The sequence below is a fragment of the Gymnoscopelus braueri genome (assembly GCF_963280865.1).
Source record: "Gymnoscopelus braueri genome assembly, chromosome: 1".
NCBI lineage: Eukaryota > Metazoa > Chordata > Actinopteri > Myctophiformes > Myctophidae > Gymnoscopelus > Gymnoscopelus braueri.
In genome coordinates, this window is record NC_137603.1 from 35,192,079 (window position 1) to 35,213,824 (window position 21,746).

The 21,746-nt window shown below is 41.0% G+C and overlaps 1 protein-coding gene across 3 annotated transcripts in view; it reads right to left on the reverse strand.

The window, feature by feature from the left end:
• Positions 1–20,244, reverse strand: part of pacsin3 (protein kinase C and casein kinase substrate in neurons 3) — a 36,853-nt gene extending 16,609 nt beyond the window's left edge. The window contains exons 1-6 of one of the 3 annotated variants that reach the window (XM_080426630.1): positions 19,763–20,244; positions 15,813–15,876; positions 4,684–4,784; positions 3,985–4,141; positions 3,003–3,238; positions 1,644–1,799 (exon numbers count right to left, since the gene is read on the reverse strand). In XM_080426630.1, coding sequence (XP_080282756.1) covers positions 1,644–1,799; positions 3,003–3,238; positions 3,985–4,141; positions 4,684–4,737 — 603 coding nt within the window. In that variant the 5' untranslated portion in view covers positions 4,738–4,784; positions 15,813–15,876; positions 19,763–20,244. Of the gene's footprint in view, positions 1–1,643; positions 1,800–3,002; positions 3,239–3,984; positions 4,142–4,683; positions 4,785–11,210; positions 11,317–15,812; positions 15,877–19,762 lie in introns of those variants that run through there. The other 2 variants (XM_080426631.1, XM_080426632.1) reach the window with 2 other exon arrangements.
• Positions 20,245–21,746: the final 1,502 nt, after the last annotated feature.

The window sequence follows — 21,746 nt, forward strand, 5'->3', positions numbered from 1 at the left end:
GAAGCAGAGAAGATCGGCCAACACCGAACCAGCTGGAGGAAATTCATAAATGACCTATGCTTCCCAAAGAGCAAAAGGGTTTAAGTCAATCACAATAATTTCACCTGAAAAAGTAATTTGTGATGATTAGTTTTTAATTTATTTTGAGTATACTAAATAAATACAAAATAGTATCTCAAGTGTTTGAGATCAGTTTCATAATTTGAAACCCATACTGGTTTCGTCACCTGAAGAAGTTTGTCAGCCCCCGCATTCTCAGACTGTACTACAACAGCTGCATTGCAAGCTGTCAGGCTGTGTTATTGCGTGGTACCGAAACTGTACTGCATGAGAAAAGAAAAATCTACAGCGGGCGGTGCGGTCGGCAGAGCGCATAATGCGAGGCGAGCTCCCCTCACTCCAGGAATTGTACAAGAAGAGTTGCATAGTCAAAGCTCAGCGCATCATCAAGGACAGGCACCACCCCAGCCACAATCTGTTCATACCCCTACAACAACTGCGGCCAGGCAAGGAGGCCTACTGTAGTATCAAGGTCAAGACCACCTAGCTACCATCAGACTGTTGAACAAGGCATGACCACCGCCTGTCATGAGGCTGGTCTTTGACTTTTGCTTTTCCTCATGGACCTACCTGTGGATTATACCAGTGAAAGTGACCTTTTGTGGACTATGTGGTTGAACTTGACACGAGTTGATACTCTGCACCTTATCTCATGTACAACGTGCGGCTACTCTTCTTGCACCTTCATGTCTATATCATGAACAGTATATACCAGCTGCTATGCTCATGCACCTTATCTCTAAACCTCATATACTGCACAAATGAATATGCAATGTGTAAATATGTAGATAACTTTTTTATTTTGATTATTTCTTTCTTTCTTTGCCCCCCCTTCTTTTAAAACTAATTTCACTGTGTTAAACCTTTTTGATTCTTTCTTTTTTTTTCCTTGCCCCCCCCCTTCTTTTAAAACTAATTTCACCCACTGTTTTACACCTGTAAACTTGACAATAAAGATGATTCGGATTTCTTCCTAGACGTGTCACTGAATCGAGCTTTTTTGTTTCCTTCTCAGGATATTTGTCTTTTTTTCATTATTTCACTGAGTTGTAGCAGTGACTAGCATCCTCTTCCTGTTGACAAACCTGGAAGAGCAAACTTAAAACCCTGATCAAATCTCTAGAACAGGAAGTAAATATAAGTGAAGTGACATGCATACAAGTTCATTGTTGCTGGAATGTACCTGAGATTATAAACTGAATCAGTTGTGTGTGTCAGTGAAATGCCTGTACAAGTGATTTTTTTCCCCTTCTATTTAGACCCTGCTGCTCTTTTGGATTTCACTGGCTGCACTGTAAAATCTTCAGTTTAACACTAATGAGAGTACAAATGTACTGTTGATGTTACTGTGTTTATTTGAGGAGCCCAGAGCAACTGCTGCTCCCAGTACTGACACGCCTGGTCATGTTGGGCCCATACTGGACCCACAGCACACAAGATGCTGGAAGTTAAGTAGGGTTAAGGTCACGCTCTGGGCTGTGTGTGTGCGTGTGTGGGTGTGTAAACTTGTGACCAAATAAGTGTGTCTGTGACATTAGCTATGGAAATTACAGGTTTGTGTGTGTGTGTGTGTGTGTGTGTACCTTCTCAGACTCCTGGTTGCAGCGCTCCACGCGTGTGGAGAACTTGCGGACCTCCTCCTGGGACTTGGAGGGGTCTGCTTTGGCATGCGTCTCCCTTGTAAGTGCCGTCCGCTCCTCCTTCCTGGCCTGATGATAGCTCTTCTTACTGGTCTCCACCTGAACACCACACACACACAGGTTTGTATAGTTTGTATAGCCATTAGCCAAAACCAATTTTTAATTAACAATTTTATTTTTTATATTTTTTTCTACCTTAAATCTAATACCAACCCCCAATCCAAATTATTATATTAACTCTCTCAGTGCCACGCCCCGAGATATCCCAAGTTTTTCCCGAGTACCCTCCGTGCCAGCACGAGAAATCCCGAGTTTTTACTTTTGACTGTAGTCGCTCTATTCTGTTTATTTTTCATGATCACTTTCGCTTCCTGACTCCTTCAGACTCATTGGGTTCCGGTTTCATAACGCAGATTCCGTTTCCGGTTCTCATTTTTTTCCCGCGGTCATTTTCGGCCAGAATAGGGAAAGTCACGGTTTTTCACACGGTATAAAAAACGAACGGAGAGGTCCACGTCTACTCTCTTTGGTCTGGGTGACGATCAGTCATCGTAGTCGTGTATCGCATCGTAATTTAGCCCGATCAACGATTGTCGAAAATGTCAACATCCGGTTATGACCGGATGTGATGTGAGCCTGTTTGGGAGGGGGCGAGTGAGCCAGCGAGGTCATCAATGTGTCGATTTGTTGCTCTCTACTGGTAGAACTGTATTATGGGTTTAAAAACCCAATCACATCATTTATTTGAATGAAAAATTACAAAACTGGGGGAGTACTTTATGAAAATACTCTTGGCACTGAGAGAGTTAATTAACTTGAGATCTAAAAATATTTCTAAGCAATTGAAATTTCCCTCATGGAGACCTGAGAAATGTCCCCATGAGGTCAGGGTTGTATGGTTTTACTATCCTTGTGGGTTCCCACGTGGATGTGCACGTGCACACACACACACACACACACACACACACACACACACACACACACACACACACACAACTAAATACAGCAAAAAAAAGCCTAAGGAAACCCAACACAACAAAACAAAGAAAGATCCATGAAGTTGGTTTATGACCCGTTTCAATCCTCTCCTTCCTGTCTCCCTCCACTGTCTAATAAAGCAGAAAGGCCCCTAAACACAGGTTTAAGGCATCCGGGAGGCTCAGACCACATAACATACATATGTCTTCCTCATAACCTGTGTCACCCCCCTGCACCGTCTTATCTCTCTCCCTCCACTGCACTGTCCAACAAATGTCAGAATAATTCAAATCATATTTTAGAATGCATTCAGACAGCGCTCACCTCCTTCAGCTTGCGGACCCAGGGTTTCTGGGCCTTGCGGAAGCCGTCGTCAGCGTCCTTGGTCTCCCTGAAGCCGCCCATCATCTGCTTGTGGAAGCCGTCCTTCTGCCAGGAGCGAATCTTGTCGCTGTCCTCCCCCGCCAGGCGCTCGCGCAGGTCCAGGTGCAGCTCGCTCAGACGCTCGGCTGCCTGCATAAAGGCGTGCCAGGCCTTCTCCAATGTGCCGTATTGAGGACCTGAGAAGAGGGGGGGGAATGGTAGTGAGCATGAAATTAATTTAAGGACCCCAACGGAAACAAGTCCGCAAGGGCTTTTTTGGTCGGACCTTTTAGACAAAAGTATTATAAATGTAACTGTGTTGTTTTACATTCTTTTGCCTAATAAAAATGTCAATCAATCAATCAATCAACCCAGAGAGTGGACGAATATAATTTGTACACTTTTCAATTAACAATGAGGATTTTACTGTGTGCGATGACAAGTGTCACTCTCCTACCCAATCCCTCCCAATCCCTACCTGTCACCAGCCTAACTTACAGTTGGGTGAATGACTTGTTATAAATTATATCACATTTTCCACTCAATGTGCATCCAAATATATTGCATGTTTTTATTACACATACATAAGATTACTACATATTGCGTGAAATGCCTATCAGCAAAATGCTAAAGTCAAACATAAATGGCAGAAAAACAACATACCATTTAATAGCTATAAAAATGTTTTAATGATCTGATTCTGGGGCACCCTAGTGACTCAGTAGCCTAATGTCCATACCCCAAAGGCAAAGATCTAATCAGGACACTCATGTTTTGTATTTAGCTCATGGACCTGTGTCCCATGCCATGTAATCCCCTCTCTGTACTCTATCTTCCCTGTCTATCTATTCCACAACTAATAAGCAGAAATACCACAAAAGGAAGACTCTGTATCCCTTCAGAGTCTGGACATATCAACAACCTGTGTGTGTGTTGATAATACCTTTCTCCACGGTGCTCCTCCATTTCTTGGCCCAGTCACTGAGTTGGACGGCGTAGCTCTTCTCTATCTTGGCTCTTTCCTGGAAGCAACTAACCAGCTCATTACACAGCCGGTGGCCGTCGTCCACTCGCTTCACTGTCCGTTTGTAGTTCCCAGGCTACACACACACACACACACACACACAATGTGAAAAAGAGAGAAATAAAAGAGAATTTGACACATATATACGAGATACGAGAGCAGAAATACTTGAAAGTTGAAACTACTATAAGGAGGGTCGGCTGTAAAGTGTGTGTGTGTGTGTGTGTGTGTGTGTGTGTGTGTGTGTGTGTGTGTGTGTGTGTGTGTGTGTGTGTGTGTGTGTGTGTGTGTGTGTGTGAAAGAGAGACAAACATGTGACTCGCAGACCACAGCGAGAAAAACAAAAAAAGGACTGTAATAAAAAGGTAGATGGAAATATTGACAAAGTGAAAAGAAACAAGAGAGGGAGAGAGAGAGGCTAAGAGTAAATGTGTAGTTTTTCAGCAGGGACTCATTACATGCAGGTGTATCTATTTATACACCACACTAAACCACATGACATACCAGAGTCTGCTTTATCCAAAAATACACTGTTTGCTTCTCCACCAAACACACTTCAGAAGTTCAACTTATTCCATTTTATTTGTTATAGGCCTTTGCGTGTGTGTGCATTCCTACCTCCCAGAAGCTTTCATGGCTCCCCAGATCGCTGAGGTCTCCATTAGAAGACATATTGGGGTCTGACTTACAGCACGGAATGGTGGCGGTTAAAGAAGAAGCTGCAGAGGGAGAGGAGGAGAAACATGGTAACACGAATTACAATGTATTCACACTATGACAAAAAATATATATATATATATATGTAAACAGAATAAACTTTTCACTGTCCACAAGCAGTCATTTGCCTTTGTCTGCACACTGTGCACAGCAGGAACAAATATATAATCCAGACACGGTACGATTAATAATCAAACACCAACACAATAAATAGGCTACTCTAAATATTTCCGGTCATATTAACTGTCCAAAACGTGCAACAGCTGACGGAGAAGTGGTAAAGATTCATGTTAGGAATGAAAAAACATGTCCAAAAGGCTGTTTGTCCGCCAGTAGTTTGCCAGCTTTCCAGCACACACACACACACACACACACACACACACGGGTCAGAGACAGACAAACAGCGCTGCACTGTCACACACATCCTCTCCATTACTAGAACAGGAATCCATGTCATCACGTCCTAGCCATACACAATGGCCTTCATTCATGTAACCAGACACACAAAATATTTGTACAGAGTCACTGATAATAACTCTTTTCATAACAAGCCAATAAAAACTGTAACTGCAATCTAGACAGTATTAAGTACGTATTGCATACTCTTGATTCCTTTATACTCCAAGTATAGACGGAGACAGAGAGACAGACAGAGACAGAGACAGAGACAGAGAGAGAGAGAGAGAGAGAGGGAGAGAGAGAGAGAGTAGTGTCCCCTAAGGCCTGACCCACTGGCTGAATGGATTGCAGCTCATTAACGTACATGAACAGACATCAACCAGATCCCTTCCTTCCTCCATAAACCATGCTTAGAAACGTAACCACATAATGAAGTCCTTGCCAGTAAGACACACATAGATATCCTGTGATAGCGAATCAACTAAATGAGTTAACTGTGGATTGTAGTAATTAGTTAGGGCATAAAGCGACACACCAAGTTCAACTAGGTTAGCTTATCTGTAGGTACTAGCTAAAGGCCAAGTCAAAGGGATGAAGCAGCTAAACCCTACAGACAGTGTGGCACTGTGAATGCCAGATACACTACCTGCCATGATGGGATAATTCAAAAGCATGCTCTGGAATGACTTACAACAGTGGTTCTCAAAGCGGGGTTCGGAGACCCCCAGTGGTCCTTGAGGGATTTCCAGGGGGTCCCCAGCTAAGTTGTTGATAGTTAGGATGAACAAAATGGACCTTTACAGATCTATAACTCAGAGATTGTACAAGTGGAACCAAATGGACCTGTACAGGTCAGTATGACTTCAATTGCTACGTGCTACGCATCCACTTCCTCTGCACCAAGGCCAAACAAGTTTCTGTCCCCAGACACAACAACCTGGGAGGAATCTGCTATGCAAGACTGTGTGTGTGTGTGTGTGTGTGTGTGTGTGTGTGTGTGTGTGTGTGTGTGTGTGTGTGTGTGTGTGTGTGTGTGTGTGTGTGTGTGTCTCTCTCGCGCTGTCGTTTACACAATTTAACCCCCTATCAAAGTTTTGCAACATTGAAATATTGAGCCTAAGCTGGAAATGGAGTCTTAAATTGGACCAAAGATGTAAGCTGAAAGGAAATTCCACTTCAGACTCTGAGCCATGTTCAAATTAACACACACACACACACGCATCACGCAAGTGTGCGCACACACAAAGCAGAAAACAATTAAAGTGGTGAAATATCACGGCTTGGTTCATCCTTATTTTGTTTTAGTTAATGATGATGAACATTTTATTGCTCTTGTACTAGACTTGAGTATAGACAACTCAAGGTAAATAATATTGATCATAATGTATGTGTTCTATCAAATAAAGTAGATATGCCTGTAAAAGTAATCTCTAAAAGAAACTATCAATTTATAGCCTATCAACTACTAGACAGTAGACACCCTATTGCCCAATTTATACTCGGTTGCATGTCATGTCACACACTGAAAATAACAGATCTAAAAGCTTATGAGATGCGCCGTGACACAGTGTGAGCTTGTAGATCAGCTATTTCCTACACCGGTGCCCAACTAACTATAAATCACCCTTAATTGGTACATTACTGTACAATGGCTTGACATAGCTAGCGGTGTGTCAACACGTGTGACCATAAAAAGATAATGGAAAGTACTAGCCGATGACGCACTTTCTTCACTGTAATAAAGACTGCCAGTGAACCCCAGTTAGCACTATTTCTCAATGGGTTTCACACTGTGCCTCAAATTGTAGCATGACCCCCCATCATGCTTAGCCAACCTAATATTCCACTGGTAAAAAGGTGTTTGTGTACTGCTGAGAGTGACAGAACATCTCATGATTCACTTTTGAATCCCTTCCCTACCCACTGGTTAAGGAATTCTGTCTTAGAGTAAGTTAAGCTACAAATCTGCCATCTACAATTAACCTATACTAATTATTAGGAGGACAGAGAACAGAGCAGCGCCCGGGGACCAACTCCCCTTCTAAGGCCAGTGCCATGCTCATCTTTTGGTGTGGCAGCAAGCTGGAGGAAACCCATGTGACAACACAGAAAAGCCCCATAACCCAGGACCTTCTTGCTGCGAGGCAACAGTGATAATCACTGTGCCAGTAAACGACACGGTTTCTCAACCATTGGGTAGACATCTCAAAAGTGATCTATGAGATGGTCATTATAAGACAGTACAGTACTAATACACGATTAACAGCATGACCGAACAGCCAACGGAATTATAGAAGACATCTGATATAGTACTTGGTACTGCACTACTGGCCAACAGTAGCCTTGGGTGAGACCATGGGTACCGTGTGTATGTGTGTGTTGGGTCTGAGGGAGTGAGTCATAGCTGCAGGGACATTCCAAGACGATTAGCCATCCCTTTGCAACATAATATTACACCTGTTAGGCAGCCATGCTTCTTCAAACAGCTCAGACAAAGATCAAATTATTTATTCTCTCCGCAGCTTAATACAAGTGTAAGGGACAAAGTAGTGTACAGTGAGTGTGTGAGAAAAACAAGCCGAAGACCTTGTGCGTACAGTATGTGCGTGTCAGAGGTGAGCAGAAACTATGCTAGCAACGAAGGCATCTGCCACCAGCATGCTAGAACAGGAGCGAGTATGAGAAGCTCACTTCACTAAGACCTGCTAATTACTGCTCCTACATCCCACAGGACAGCATGGTCTGTGTGTGTGCACAGTATGTGAGTGTCTTTGGAAAATAAAAACTGGACTGCTTTCCATCAGTGTTACTTATCTTTTGAACATGTGCAGAGAGACTGGCCATCAACGTCAGCTAGGACAACAGTGTGTTACTACTGGAAATGAGACAGCTAGCAAGTTCAATACACGTAGCATACATTACACACATGTACAGGCACATACTCATGATTTAGAGCAGCTACAAGTAGGCTCCACACAATAATGTGTCTGTTGTGCATGTGAGCAGTATGTGACATGCGGTCAGACAGAGTGAGTACAGCCTGAGCGGCCCACAGTAGGGGGATTAGGCTGTGATCATAACAGCAGACAAACAGACATAGCTCATTATTCCCTGGTCTAGGTCAGACATTGAACTAGAAACTGTGCACCGTCCTACAGGCAAACACCATTGTGGTTATAGGACCAGTAATGGCTACTATGCCAAACATTGCATACTACAATTCATTGAACAGGATGAGCAGATACAGGCTATTTTCATATAATATACAATCAATAATGTTGAATACCAACGTTATCTTTCATAATAATTAATTTGATGTGATTGTGAATTTAGCAGAGGAAATCTTCAGAATGTATAACATTTAGAATCACCAGGCTCTCCTCAAGACTTTGGTTATAATAACCTTGGTTAAGGTAGGAGAGTAGATTCATTTTTAATGCTCCATTTTTCTTTCATGACTCTTGTGGCTTGGTTCTTGTCTAAGTGATACTTATGTGTAAATAAATAGAGTTTATAGTCTTTTTTTGAATTAATGTTACTTGCTCAGGATCAAGACTCTGGCGGTTTTGCCCATGGACTACAGGGATTTATACTAGCATATGCAAATCCCGGTCGGTCCAAGTGCAGACGGACAGATAACTAACACAAAAGGTTTCAGGCAAAAACACAAGAACACAATATAAAGGAATCACAATAAATACAATAGCTGTAAAGTAGTGCAAAAGTGCCATTGGCATTTTAAACATATTTTTTTCCTCCTTACTCTTATGAAGATGTAGTGTCAAACTTTTGGGTGTGCTTGTTTGCACATGAACATTTTTCCCCTCCTAATTTAGTCACTGCTAATTCTCCCAGGTTTATAAATCACTGTCACTACAGATCCCTACAGTTGGTCTTTGGGAGGGTGTAGACAACCACATCTCCTCTAACACGTGTTACAGTAACTCACCAGCTGCTTCTTTTCAGCTGACAGTAAGGAGTTTCACTGTAAGGATATAATATGTGTGGAGGTATCCCTAACAGTTCTGCTCCTAATTGAACAGGCGCCCCAACCTGTAGCTGTCTCTAGTAGCGAAGCAACAGAGAAGAAACGCTCCCACCCACTAACATGGCTAATTGTTGGACTTCCTAGTGCCCACTGCCCAGCCAAGCCAGAGGCACCGTGGAGGATTCAAACCCCAGTCATCATGGTGGTGGACAGGAACTTTACCGCTGCACCTCCTCACATTAAATATACAAAAAGAAGGTCTGGGCCAGGATTCTGGTTCAAGTGCGTCTCTCCATAATCATTTTAGACGACATAATACAATAATAATTTGTCCAATGTTCAGACGCATCATTTGGTTTAAAAGGCACATTAGCACATAATGTATGACTGAGCGGCATGCACAGACACAGCCAAGTTACAGCACAGCCTTCTTTTGCAACCCTGCTACTCTCTCCATGCAAGCGTTGACCACCCTGCATTATGGCCCAGTGCTGGCTAGAGATGATGCATCATCTCATTTTAGGACATTAAGTTCATCTGCCTACAATTACACAACTGGCTGAAAGGTCATTGTAGGAACAGCAACATCTCAGACAGTATGTGGACAATTTGAATACTTTCCTGAACTGGACTTGCATGATGGCCTCCACCCAAACCAAGCAGGGTCACATCTATTATCCAAACATTGAAGTAACACTACGCTCCTGGCTGCAAAAGTGACATGTAGTAAGTGCTTTTATAATCATGTGCCCCCATTACTACATACAATGTACATTGACAACTGAAATATAAAGACACTGGCCCTCATTTATCTATCTAGTGTAGAAACCAGGGCAGATCCGACAGCAGGAATCATCGAGTTCGGGTTCACATGTGATTTATGAAACGGTCATATCATGCCTGTCACAGCGTAAGAATGGTCGGATGTTGATAAATGCTCAAAATGATCACCATTTAAATATCATGTCCTTGTTTCAGAGGCCTTGCCCCCGAGTTTATGACATGAATAAATGGATTACAGCCAAGAATAGAAATTTCTCTGACGTGGAGATAAATATTTTAATGTTGCCAAGTCCAACTGTACCAGCTAAAAAGTGTCACAGGAAGTCAGAAGAAAATACACTGAAAAAAAACATACATGAGAATCATAACCCTTTGCCACATACCTTATTTTTGGCAATACATCAAAATCAAGTGCACAAGTCCCATAGACCTGTCGAGGGAACCAGAAATATGCTAACTTCCTCCTTCCAGCTACAGAAATACATCATCTCCTGACAGCTCCATTACATAATATATTATGTATGAGTTATTAACCCCTTACGAGCCTGTCTGCAGCCTGAGGTCCTCGGGAGGGAAGCTGCTGGTTGTTCCTGAGTCTCTTTGCTGTCTTATTAATTACTTTTATCAAGGCCTTTCCATAATTTAAAGTTTTGCTTGCTTCTCTCAATGTTTTATTTTTCACTACACTTTATTTCATACATATTATCGCGTTTGAATTTTTTTCCATTCGGTTGTTGATTTTAATTTTATTTCTTCATTTTTATGAAAAGCACATTGTAACCTTGTTTTATTAAAGGGATATTTCACTTTCAAATAAAATAAACATTAAAAATAAATATTTTAAAAAAATGAAATAAGTTATGGCAAAATCACGGCCCCCTCACACATTAGTAGGACACTCTAATGCGTGAGGGGGCCGTGATTTTTCCATTACTTTTTTCATTTATTTTTAATATATTTTTTTAATTTTTATTTTATTTGAAAGTGGAGTATCCCTTTAAGTGCTTTATAAATAGTTAGTTTTTTATGACTATCGCCTTTTTTCTCACTCCTCAACTTTCTTAATACAACATGCATCAGGTCAGAAACATAACATACTGTAACTGACAACAAATCCCCTCCCCAGCCTAGCCCATTAAACACTATGAACTCCCCACAATCATCCTTCTATTTATTATTCTTCACAACACACCCCAGTCCCACAGTTCATGAACTCCTCTACTTTCTCAGACAGCCAGTCATCATCATCCCCCACTACCTTTTCAATCAGCCTCTTTTCCCATGTCAGTTCCATAGTCTGGATGCGATCAGAACACCAGCAAACAGATGTTAGGTTAAAAATGTTCCGTAAGCAGATACATCAGAGTGTCGTCCTTGGTTTAATGGGAGAAGAAATGACCAAGCTGAGTGTGTGTGAGTAGTTACAACATGCCCATCCAGACTGAGAGAGCCCTCCCACCTGGTGTGTGTGTGTGTGTGTGTGTGTGTGTGTGTGTGTGTGTGTGTGTGTGTGTGTGTGTGTGTGTGTGTGTGTGTGTGTGTGTGTGTGTGTGTGTGTGTGAGGATGTTGACGTTTACTCGGTCAGTGACCGCGTACTTGGGTTCAGTACCCTCAGCGTTAACCCCCTCCCCCCCACTGAGCAAGACCTCAGACCACCCTGGAAGACAAGGTCCTGCTGGTGGAGACAGGTCGAGGCATGGGAGGGGAAGAGCAATATTCTCAAAAATAGAGCATTTAGAGCTTCAGTGGTTCAACATATGTGTATATAATAGGGGGATTTATTTTGTGCCCCTGATTATTAGTAATTATTTCTAGGCTTGATATTTGTCACTGACAAAAATACATCCTATAATGTGGTTTACTTGTACACATCTTTAATTACAGTAGCATAAATGGACCATGAAGGCTGCAAAGGTTAAGCCTAATAAAACTATTAGGCTCAAACTATTATGTGATGTGTAGTTGGTTACAAAAAAATCTCCAATTAATTTTATACTTTCTAATGTTTTTAAACTGCTTTTCGATTATTCCATTAAGCAAAAAAGCTGTAAAATTAACAGTTACAGCTAGGGCTGTGAATCTTCTGCTATCTCACGATTCGATTCGATAACGATATTCACGATTCCTTTTTTTTCCGATTTTTTTCAAAACAAACAATTCTCGATTAAAAAAAGATTTTTTTCCGATTCTAAAGCGTTTTTTTCCGATTCAAACGATTCTCGATTCAAAACGATTCTTGATTCAAAACATAGGATTTCAGTATCTACTCCAATCTGCTGGCATGAGAACAGAGTACATTTATGTAGCTTTTATAATTGTAAAGGTTTTATCAACTGATAATAATGTAAACACACAAAGGTAAATCCAAGATCCTCCCCCCCAAAAAAAATCGTCTAACAGTAGAATCGCGATTCGTATTCGAATCGATTTTCTCCAACACCCCTAGTTACAGCCTCAGTCTCATTCTCAGTCCATCTGAATGAGACATTCAGGTAACTGTTTAACCACTTAAACCCTATATACTTAGTTGACTGGGATCCTCAAGGGCTCTATACTTGGTCCGCTCTTTTTTTCCCTCTACAATCTCTTCGCCGAAAATAGCCAAACTACAAGCTCACAACGCATTGCGTTATGAGCTTCACTGTAAAACTTTACTTAAAGGTCGGCTCTATAATGCATTATATTCACTTTTATAATGCATTACAATGCGCTTAAAGGCATTTATAATCATGAATGATAGCTTATAACAACGTTTATAATGTATAGGGGTCATAATGCATTATAGGCTCAGTGGAACAGCAAATTATACTTATAATTAAACTTAGTTAGTTATAAAGTGTCTTTGTTTTAAGTTGTTATACATAATTATAAACATTTATAACGAGTGTTATGAAGCATTATAAGTGCATTATAATGCATTAGGATGCATTATAATGCATTATAAATGTGATTATAATGCATTAATTCTAGACCCAACCTTTAAGTAAAGTGTACCTGGTAGTTATAATGTGCTGTTCCACTGAGTTTATAATGCAAGGCGTCAGGAGGCCTGAAAGCTACAGTGCTGTTCAGCGTTCAGCCCCATCCCTATCACTATGACTGGCTGAGACAAAGCTTCCATTTCACTATCACAATGGCGATATGGATATTATTAAATAGTCTCAAAATAATCTTCTAAAAAATCTTTCAATACACCCAGACACACAAACGGTTCAGTTCAAAGCAAGATCATTTGTTTGATGGGCCATATGTTTAATTAAAACGGGGGGAAATTAATACCACAAAATAGGTATTCCCGTACAGTATTACCTCCATACACATACAGTGAGGCGTTTCACCCGTACCAGTAACGTGTGCAGAGAAACATGCCATCTCTCCCAGCTACAAACACTTGCTAGTCCATTAATGACCTGAAGCCATTCCGGGGTAAAACAGGCACTCTTGAGTTGAAGACCCTGGTTGAATCTCCGGCCACAGCTGGCTTTGATATGACCTGAATGCCATAGGAAAGTGAAGTAGGTACTCTCTGTGTCCAGGACGTGAGACAGAAAAGCTCACTAGAGGCCAGTTAGCTGTCAAGCCTGATTGACAGAACACAACAGCGCTACTGAAAAGGGTAAAGAAGGGAGGGAAGGAATGTCATGGGGAAACTAATATCACGATGAATGAATCAAACAGAACGGATAGAGCAGGGGGTGAGTAAAAGAGGCAGAAGAGAGGAGGTACACAGAAGGGATAGGGTTAAAGAAAGTGGTCGGGTAGTGCTTGCCATCTTTTCACAGCCATGTCTGTTGTCTAGCAGGGAAAGGAACTTTATGGAACAGCGGGGAACTAGGGAGGTATAGGGCTGGATAGCACATGGCACTACATTCACAACCCATTACGTCAAACAGTACACATGCACGTACGCACACACACACACAATAACCTTCTCATGTGGTTCCTTGGGCACAGCTAGAAAGCATGTGGCGCTGGTTTGCATTGCTTACAGATTTACACACAAACAAAAACAGTTGTTGACGGGCTGTGAAATATACTTTCGCAGAAATCCTCTATCAGAAGACTGACCGATTACATAAATGCTGACAGTTCCTCCTGACTGATTCAACACAATCTTGAATCTACAAGAGAAAGTCAGTAACAGAGGGATGGGGACACAGACAGCGACAGGGGGAGATTCTAGCTGTGGGTTTAATGCAGAAGTGGGTCAGGGCAAGCAGGGTGGGGGAGGAGACAAAGCAGAGGAGGGAGGAGAGAGACAGATAAAGAGGCAGGTCCAGACCTCATAAGCTCTGCTGGAAACTCACGCTCATTAATCTGATTAATGTTCTCCGACAGTTTTGCTGCAGCTATAGGCCTATGCTGTAGCTTTTAGCTTACTAAGGTTGTAATGCCACTTGCACATAGGTTCAGCCTACCTTCTCTGTTAGATTTGAAGTGGTAGTCCTTGTAGAAACCCACTGTTTAATATACTCGGCATTTACCAAAGCATCAGTACTGGAACTTTTTAGCATGCAATAGCTTGGGAAATGTCCACAACCCATTCACAAGCTTTTTCCATACCCAATACCCATCCCATTCTAGTGCTTGGAATACAACATGGAAATAGTATTTGATTCTTAATGCTTTTCTGGCTCCAGTGTCCTCAATGAGCCTTTAAGAACACACCACATACTGAAGAAGAGGACTGAAAGAACGGCCCTAACCTTATCACAGCAACCACCAAGGCTTCTCTCACACAAGCACAAAGTGCTTTATTATAGAAAAGATACTGTCCTGCCACTGGCAGCTGAAATGACAACACAATTTTGGCTCATCTGGACTACTCACAAAAATGGTGTTACATCAGATCACTATGTGGCCAGTCGTCATTGTCACAAGACTGGGTCAAACCCCAGTATATGGCTGGAACTGATGTGGGCAATGTGTGAAATTGCAGGCAACTGCTAGTATTAACTGATGAAAAAACAGCCATTAGCAATAATATAGAAACATATTGTATATTAGTATTGAATCAAATCACTAATCAAGTCAAATCATGAGGCCAATGGAGATTCACACCTCTAGAATGTTCTAGGCCAATTTCCTAACTTAGAGGAAGAAATTGGCAGAGCGTCGTTGAGGGAGTCCAAACATGTTATTTTCATCTAAACATAGACTTTCACCAACTCTACATGTCCTTGATTTCAAGATGGTGCTGTATTAGTGCATGGAGAGTTGGAGACACATACGCATCAGAAGCATCAGCTTCCCTTTCACTTCCATTCAATGGTTGTGAAGGGGTGGAGCTCCCCGTTGTGTTCGGAAGGAGAGAGTGTACTGTTCTTCCGGGCCAGTATGTACTGGGTGAGCAACTTTGAATTGAATAGGTGTGGGAATCCGTTCTCTAGTTTTTATATAACTCTATGGTTAGATGTTAGGCCAACTGAGGATAGACTAAATCCCATAGCCTGGAGGGACAATTACTCTGCGACTGCCTAGTTCGTTGTTGGGCCAACCAATACCGTCTGTCTGTCTGTCTAACACTCACTCATACTTGCTAATAAAGTAATCAATCAATCAATAAGCTCAGATCTAAAGGTTGATCCTTCAGTTACAGCCTATTAAGTATACTACAGTATGCCTGCAGGTGATCCTGTAGACTAAATCACCAGGCACAAAATACAGAAACCAAGTCCATCACACATTAAATGGTGAATCCAGCAAGGATGTTTACCATTATGTAATGGACATAGGGTAAAAAAAACATATATTATTAACAAGAGCAGAAACAGGCATGGCATTCCCATCTAGTTAAGATGCAACCCAAAGATATACCCATGTTTAAAGCTAGAGCCCAAAGTGGCAGTAGAGACTTACCTTATCAGAGATGAAAACACTTGGACAGATGTCCAAACGGAAGACAGGACGTGACTCCAGCAGCCTGAGCGAGAGAGAGAGAGAGAGTGAAACAGAGAGGGAGAGATCAAGAAAGAGACAAGGAGGTAATGGATAAATGTAGGGAGGAAAGAGTGAGGAAGAGAGAGAGAGAAACAGAAGGAGAGTTGTTAGAGAGAGGTATTAGTATTAGCCAAGCCGCATGTGGTTAGTTCCCCCTGAAGCTCAAAGTACAGGCAGACTGATGCTCCTTCACAGTCCTTCCTCTGTTCAAAAGCCTCCAGGCAGCCTTGGACCACTTGCCTTGTTATAGGGCCGAGAGCAGCTAGGTGGCACATTCTGGATGTCACATCGAAATGCCACACATGAACTGCCTGTCGCGAGAGTCTAATGAGGGGGCAGTAAACCAGCAGCCCCCATGTGAGGAGGTCATAAGTGTTACCTCACACCTCTAAAATTACCTAGCAAGGAAATTTGTCAGATAGAAGAGGGATAGAGGATGAGTCACTACACCGAGTCAAGAGTTAAAATTCAGAAAGTAACACTTCCTGGTCCAAGGAATAGTCTAATTCAACCTTTCCAGGTTCAACAAGTCTCAGTTACAATTACGATTAAGGCATTTAGCAGACACTCTTATCCAGAGCGACTTATAATAAGGAAATTAATCACATACATAGAATGCAGAGAGAAAGTGTAGTGCCTCAAGAAACTAGGATCCCAGGTAAACCCAGAAATTTGCATCAGTCTAAACGATATACTATCGAAATAACAATCTGTACACTGAAACTATAGGATACCAGATAAACAATGAACATAGCATCTTTTTAAATAACATGTCAATAAAAACAAGCGTAAAAAAAAAAAATGAGAAAGAATGACCAAGAATGACCCTTGGTCAATCACTAGCATCGGTCAAGGCAATCGAGGTCTCAGTCTCTAACTCTAATACAGTCATTCTAATAAAAAGTATTTAGAATTACTTTATTTATTCATGGGGGGGTCCTTTTTGTTTTTGATTTTAGACATTTCTCAGGGAACAGGTTATGTAAACAGACTGAAAATCACCACAAATAATCTGCTGCTAAAACAAAAATAGCCTCTATGCCCAACCTACACACAGTCAAATCTTGAGTGATACTTTTACTGAGGGGGGTCAATGTTTACACTCTCCGGTTTAAATTAACACTGAGAGTTTTGCAGTGTAGGTGGTGGGAATTGTTTTGGCCCTTCAGGTGGTATGGCACAATCATTCTGGAACAATCTACCCACTGACATACTGTAAGAGCGTCCAGCTGTACACATTTCACGTCATTTAAGGTCCAACTTAAAAGAATTGATCATGGACAAACACACTTTTTAAATAGGCTAAAATTAGGTTTCTCTACTGTTCACCTTGTAGAGAAAAGTGTCCTTCCTTGTGTTTTATATCTTTAATAGGTTAATAATTAGGCAAATTTTAATGTTATTTGTTTCTCTCCTTTGTTGTACTCTATTTTGTTTCTTGTAATGTTTGCTTGTTTTTATGTATGGGACTGTTTTTATGTATGGGACTGAAGGGATGGAAATTAGCATTCCTAGTAAATCTGATATATTATTATTACATTACGTATGTATTATTGTTTATTAATATGCCCTGTCCCATCCAAATAAAGTAAGTAATGTGATATCTTTATGGACAAAAGTGTTGATATATTATGTGTCTATTTTGGTGACTTATTTTCCTGCCATCAGTAAATAAAATATTATCAATATGATTTTTTTCATATTGTTTATTTAAACATATTCATCATATAAAAAAAGTAAAACTCAATATACTGCAGACACGCCCAGCAAGACAGATGAAAGTTGACAGTGAGGTCAGCGGTCTTCCATGGCAGATCTCTGCTGCACCGTTCCCTGAATGCTGCTAGAGCTGGCACTGAGCTAGCAACCTGCTGGCACACAGGGACAAAGACAGGCCTGTTCCTCAGCCACTGTCCTTTCAAATCAACCTTCTGGAAAAGGAAAACAAAACTGAGCCTCAACTCAGGTTATATTGTGATATCACATACAACTGGAATAAAGAAAGTAACCCAGTCTTATTTTAAGTCATTGTGGATGTGAAATGAAAAAAAGTCTGTGTAAAGCCTCGCTCTGACCATATTTAACTGGTAATAACAGAGGAGAGGAGAGGAGATGGAGAGTCAAACAGAGGGACAACTCAGCCTTATGGACAGCTGTACTCCTACAGCCAGAGACTCTTATTTCTATTCTAAACCACATGCTGGGTTCCTTGCCAGCTCACCAGGCTTTAGATAGAACAGACTGCGACACTGGTTGGGACTTGACTTGGCACAATCTGTTGCTGGCTGTGTCGAGTATTTGCCAAAGATTAGTCTTCAACCTACTGTCACTTGTTCTCACACACACCAAGCCCTACCTTTTCTGTGCACTGCAACACAACACACACAATGTGTACCCAGTCCCACTAAGGCTACCATAGTCTTACTGGTCTACTGCAGTGGTTCCCAACCTGTGGGTCCCCACATGATTTTGGGGGGGTTCCGAGATGACAGTGAAGTGACAATTTAAGTACTTTTAAGACCTTTTTAATACCTAAAAAAAAGACAAGAAAAAAAAAACAATTACTGCATCAAAAGTGATCAACAAACTATACTATAAAAACTGGTAAAACATTGGCCAAATTGTCAAAATTGTGAAAATAGCAGCTCTACAAGCTCACAACGCCTTGCAATAACTGGTCTGCTGCAAAATCCTGTGCAGGCATTGCTGAAGGCAGGACCACTCTTTTTGCAGTAGTTTAATCAAATCATATTAAGAGCACATGAGGTAGCCTATAGTACTAGGCTACATTATTTAGTTTTTGCCTCCAGGTACATGGCCTACTACTGTAGATGGAAATGGTTCACAATGGTCATTCAGACCTTTTAGTTGTACTTGTTCATGTCTAATAAGAATAGTGTTAACAAATGCTTTAAATTAACATACCATTGTGATTAAGCAGAAGCTTGTCACTATGAAATGTCACTATGAAAATCCACTTGCTGAGTGGGATCAGGTACTGCCAATGAATGAACACACACACACACACACACACACACACACACACACACTAGTGTTGCTGTCAACGCCCTGGCCCCAAGGGCTACAGTACCGCTTGAGCTCAAACACAAATTATACAGTTAGAATATTGTCACTGTCAGCCAGGTTGACATGTGATATTTGCAAATATTTGCATCCCCTACCAAACATTACAGTATTTTTGTTTCTTCAGCAAACAGCTACAGTGTTGTATGGCTGTGTAGTAGACTGTAGGAGATGCAGTGTCATCCCCTCATCACCCCAGCAGCAGCAGCTAGAAACAGCTCAACATAAAGTGTGTGGTTCCAGTGGTGGAAGAATAAGTACTCATATATTTTACTTAAGTAGAAGTAGCAATACCACAATATTAAAATACTCTGTTACAAGTAATTAAGGCCTGCCCTGTGCTCAAAATGTTACTTGGGTAAAAGTACCAAAGTATTGGCATCAAAATATATACTTAAAGTACCAAAAGTAAAAGTAATACAATGTTCAAAAATAGCATATCTACAAGCTCACAATGCATTAATGAGCTTGTAGATCGGCTATTTTCAATTAGCCTAGGTATAAAATAGGGCTTAAGTGGTTAATGTATGTTTTATAATACAATCATTTATATCTGCAAACTAAGTAACTACTGTATATTTGCCTTTGAGATATACTGGAGTAGAAGTAAAAGTACAGACATTTGGAAATACTCCATGAAATAAATACCTCTAAATTGTACTAAAGTACAGTACTTGAGTACATGTACTTAGTTACTTCACACCACTGCTCATCACCCCAGCAGCAGCAACCAAACAGCTCAACAACATGCAGTGTGTGTGGTGGTTCCTCCTCCACACATTTACCTGTTGCTTGTCCTCCGTGTCTCTCTCTGCTCCTCCTCAGAAGGAGCAGCCCCCAGATCGCTGTATGAATGATGCGACACTCCTTTTTTTCCTCCAGCGGAATAGCGGTTAGAATCAAATACAAAGTTGTGGATGATTCAGTTGTCGTCGTCTTCTCCCCGGTTGCTTTGGTACAGTTTGCTGCTGCACACGATCTTTAAACAACGCAACGCAAAGACGTTTCGCCTCCAAAGTGTATTTCCAAGTCAACCGTGGGCCCGTGTATGTGTATGTGTACAACAACACCCCCTATAAGCCATTACAATGAAATTATCCAAAACAACAAACTCTCTCAGAAGAACCAGGTCCAGTCGGTGATTTATCACACACAAAAAACCGAATTAAAAAGTATTATTTTGCATGGAAAAATTAGCGTTCCGCTTCTCGTGAGAAACAAACGATTTGGCAGGTAAATAAAGCTGCTGCCCACCGATACGATACTGGCGTCGTTCTAGAGAGGTCTGTGTAATCAGATGCTGCTACACCACCAGCACTGGTCCGTCAGGAGAATAATCTGAACACACGCGTCAAACTATAGCTGTTTAATTGTGTAACTTCCGGTTGTTGGACTTCAAAATAAGAGCAATTCAACTACAGCGCACGCAAACAGGTGTGTCACCCGGTTCGTTTCTTGATGAATAACAAATACGGAGCATTGTAGAACACTTATCAGGAATATGTTGAACGGTAAATAAATTGTATAAAAAATAAAATAAATAAACAAGCATTTTAAATTGACCGTATAATAGTCAGGCTCAGGCATCTATCTATAAATGCACGGAATCTGTGTCCAGAATAAAACACCCACAAGTCTCTGTAGTATCTATCTGTCTGTCCATCTGCGTCTGTCTGTCTGTCTGTCTGTGTCCCATTTATGCAACATGATCAATACAATAATATGCAGAATATTGCAGTACTACTGCATAAAATAAAATAAGAAACAACAGCAACGGGGAATGTGCAATGGGGTAATATCACAGCTAGGTCTCTCCACCACTAACCTCGGAAACCCATGCCTTTTTACTCCACCACTGATGCTGAAAGAAATGTAGTTTCAGTTTTCAGCAAGTGGTTAATTGGGTTAGGTGACAGCCAGCTCAGATTTGGAGGAAGTACTTGACTTACAGTGGCTTACAGAGGACGAGATGTTATGTTGTGCACTGTCCTAAACAACTACAACAATGAATTGGTAATTGCTCACTTTATTTACCATATTTTTTATTCATCAAGAAACCTATAACATCTTAGTCTTATTTTGAAGTCCACCAACTGGAAGTTAAATCCATACTTAAATAATACTTGACGAGCATGTTAAAATTATTTAAGTGACGAAACTGGTGCTCGCGACAATATCCATTCATCCTATTACAGACTTTAACCCTTTACCGTCTGGACCCTGTGTGGAGCAAAGGCCCCAGTCGAGTTCAACCATACTGCAGTATGTTGTAGTTGAGACTGAGGCGACCACCGCGGTGTAAAGTAACTAAGTACATTTATTTACTGAAGAACTGTACTTAAGTACAATCTTGAGATATTTTTTACTTTACTGGAGTATTTCAATTTGTTTGTACTTTTACCTCTACTCCACTACTGTACATCTCAGAGGCAAATATTATATTTTTACTCCACTATAATTACTTGACAACTTTAGTTACTAGTTATTTTGTAGATTTCGATTATTATTACAAAACATACATTGACCACTCCAGCCCTATATACATACTTTGGCTATTTGAAAATAGCCGATCAACAAGCTCACAAGTCACAACGCGTCTGTGAGCTTGTAGATCTGCTATTTTCTAAGATTTTAATACATTTTAGACTTATGATAACTTTGAACTACTAACTACTTTTACTTTTGGTACTTGATGCCAATACTTTTGTACTTTTACTCAAGTCAATTTTGAATACCGAACTTGTATTTGTAACAGACTATTTCTACAAT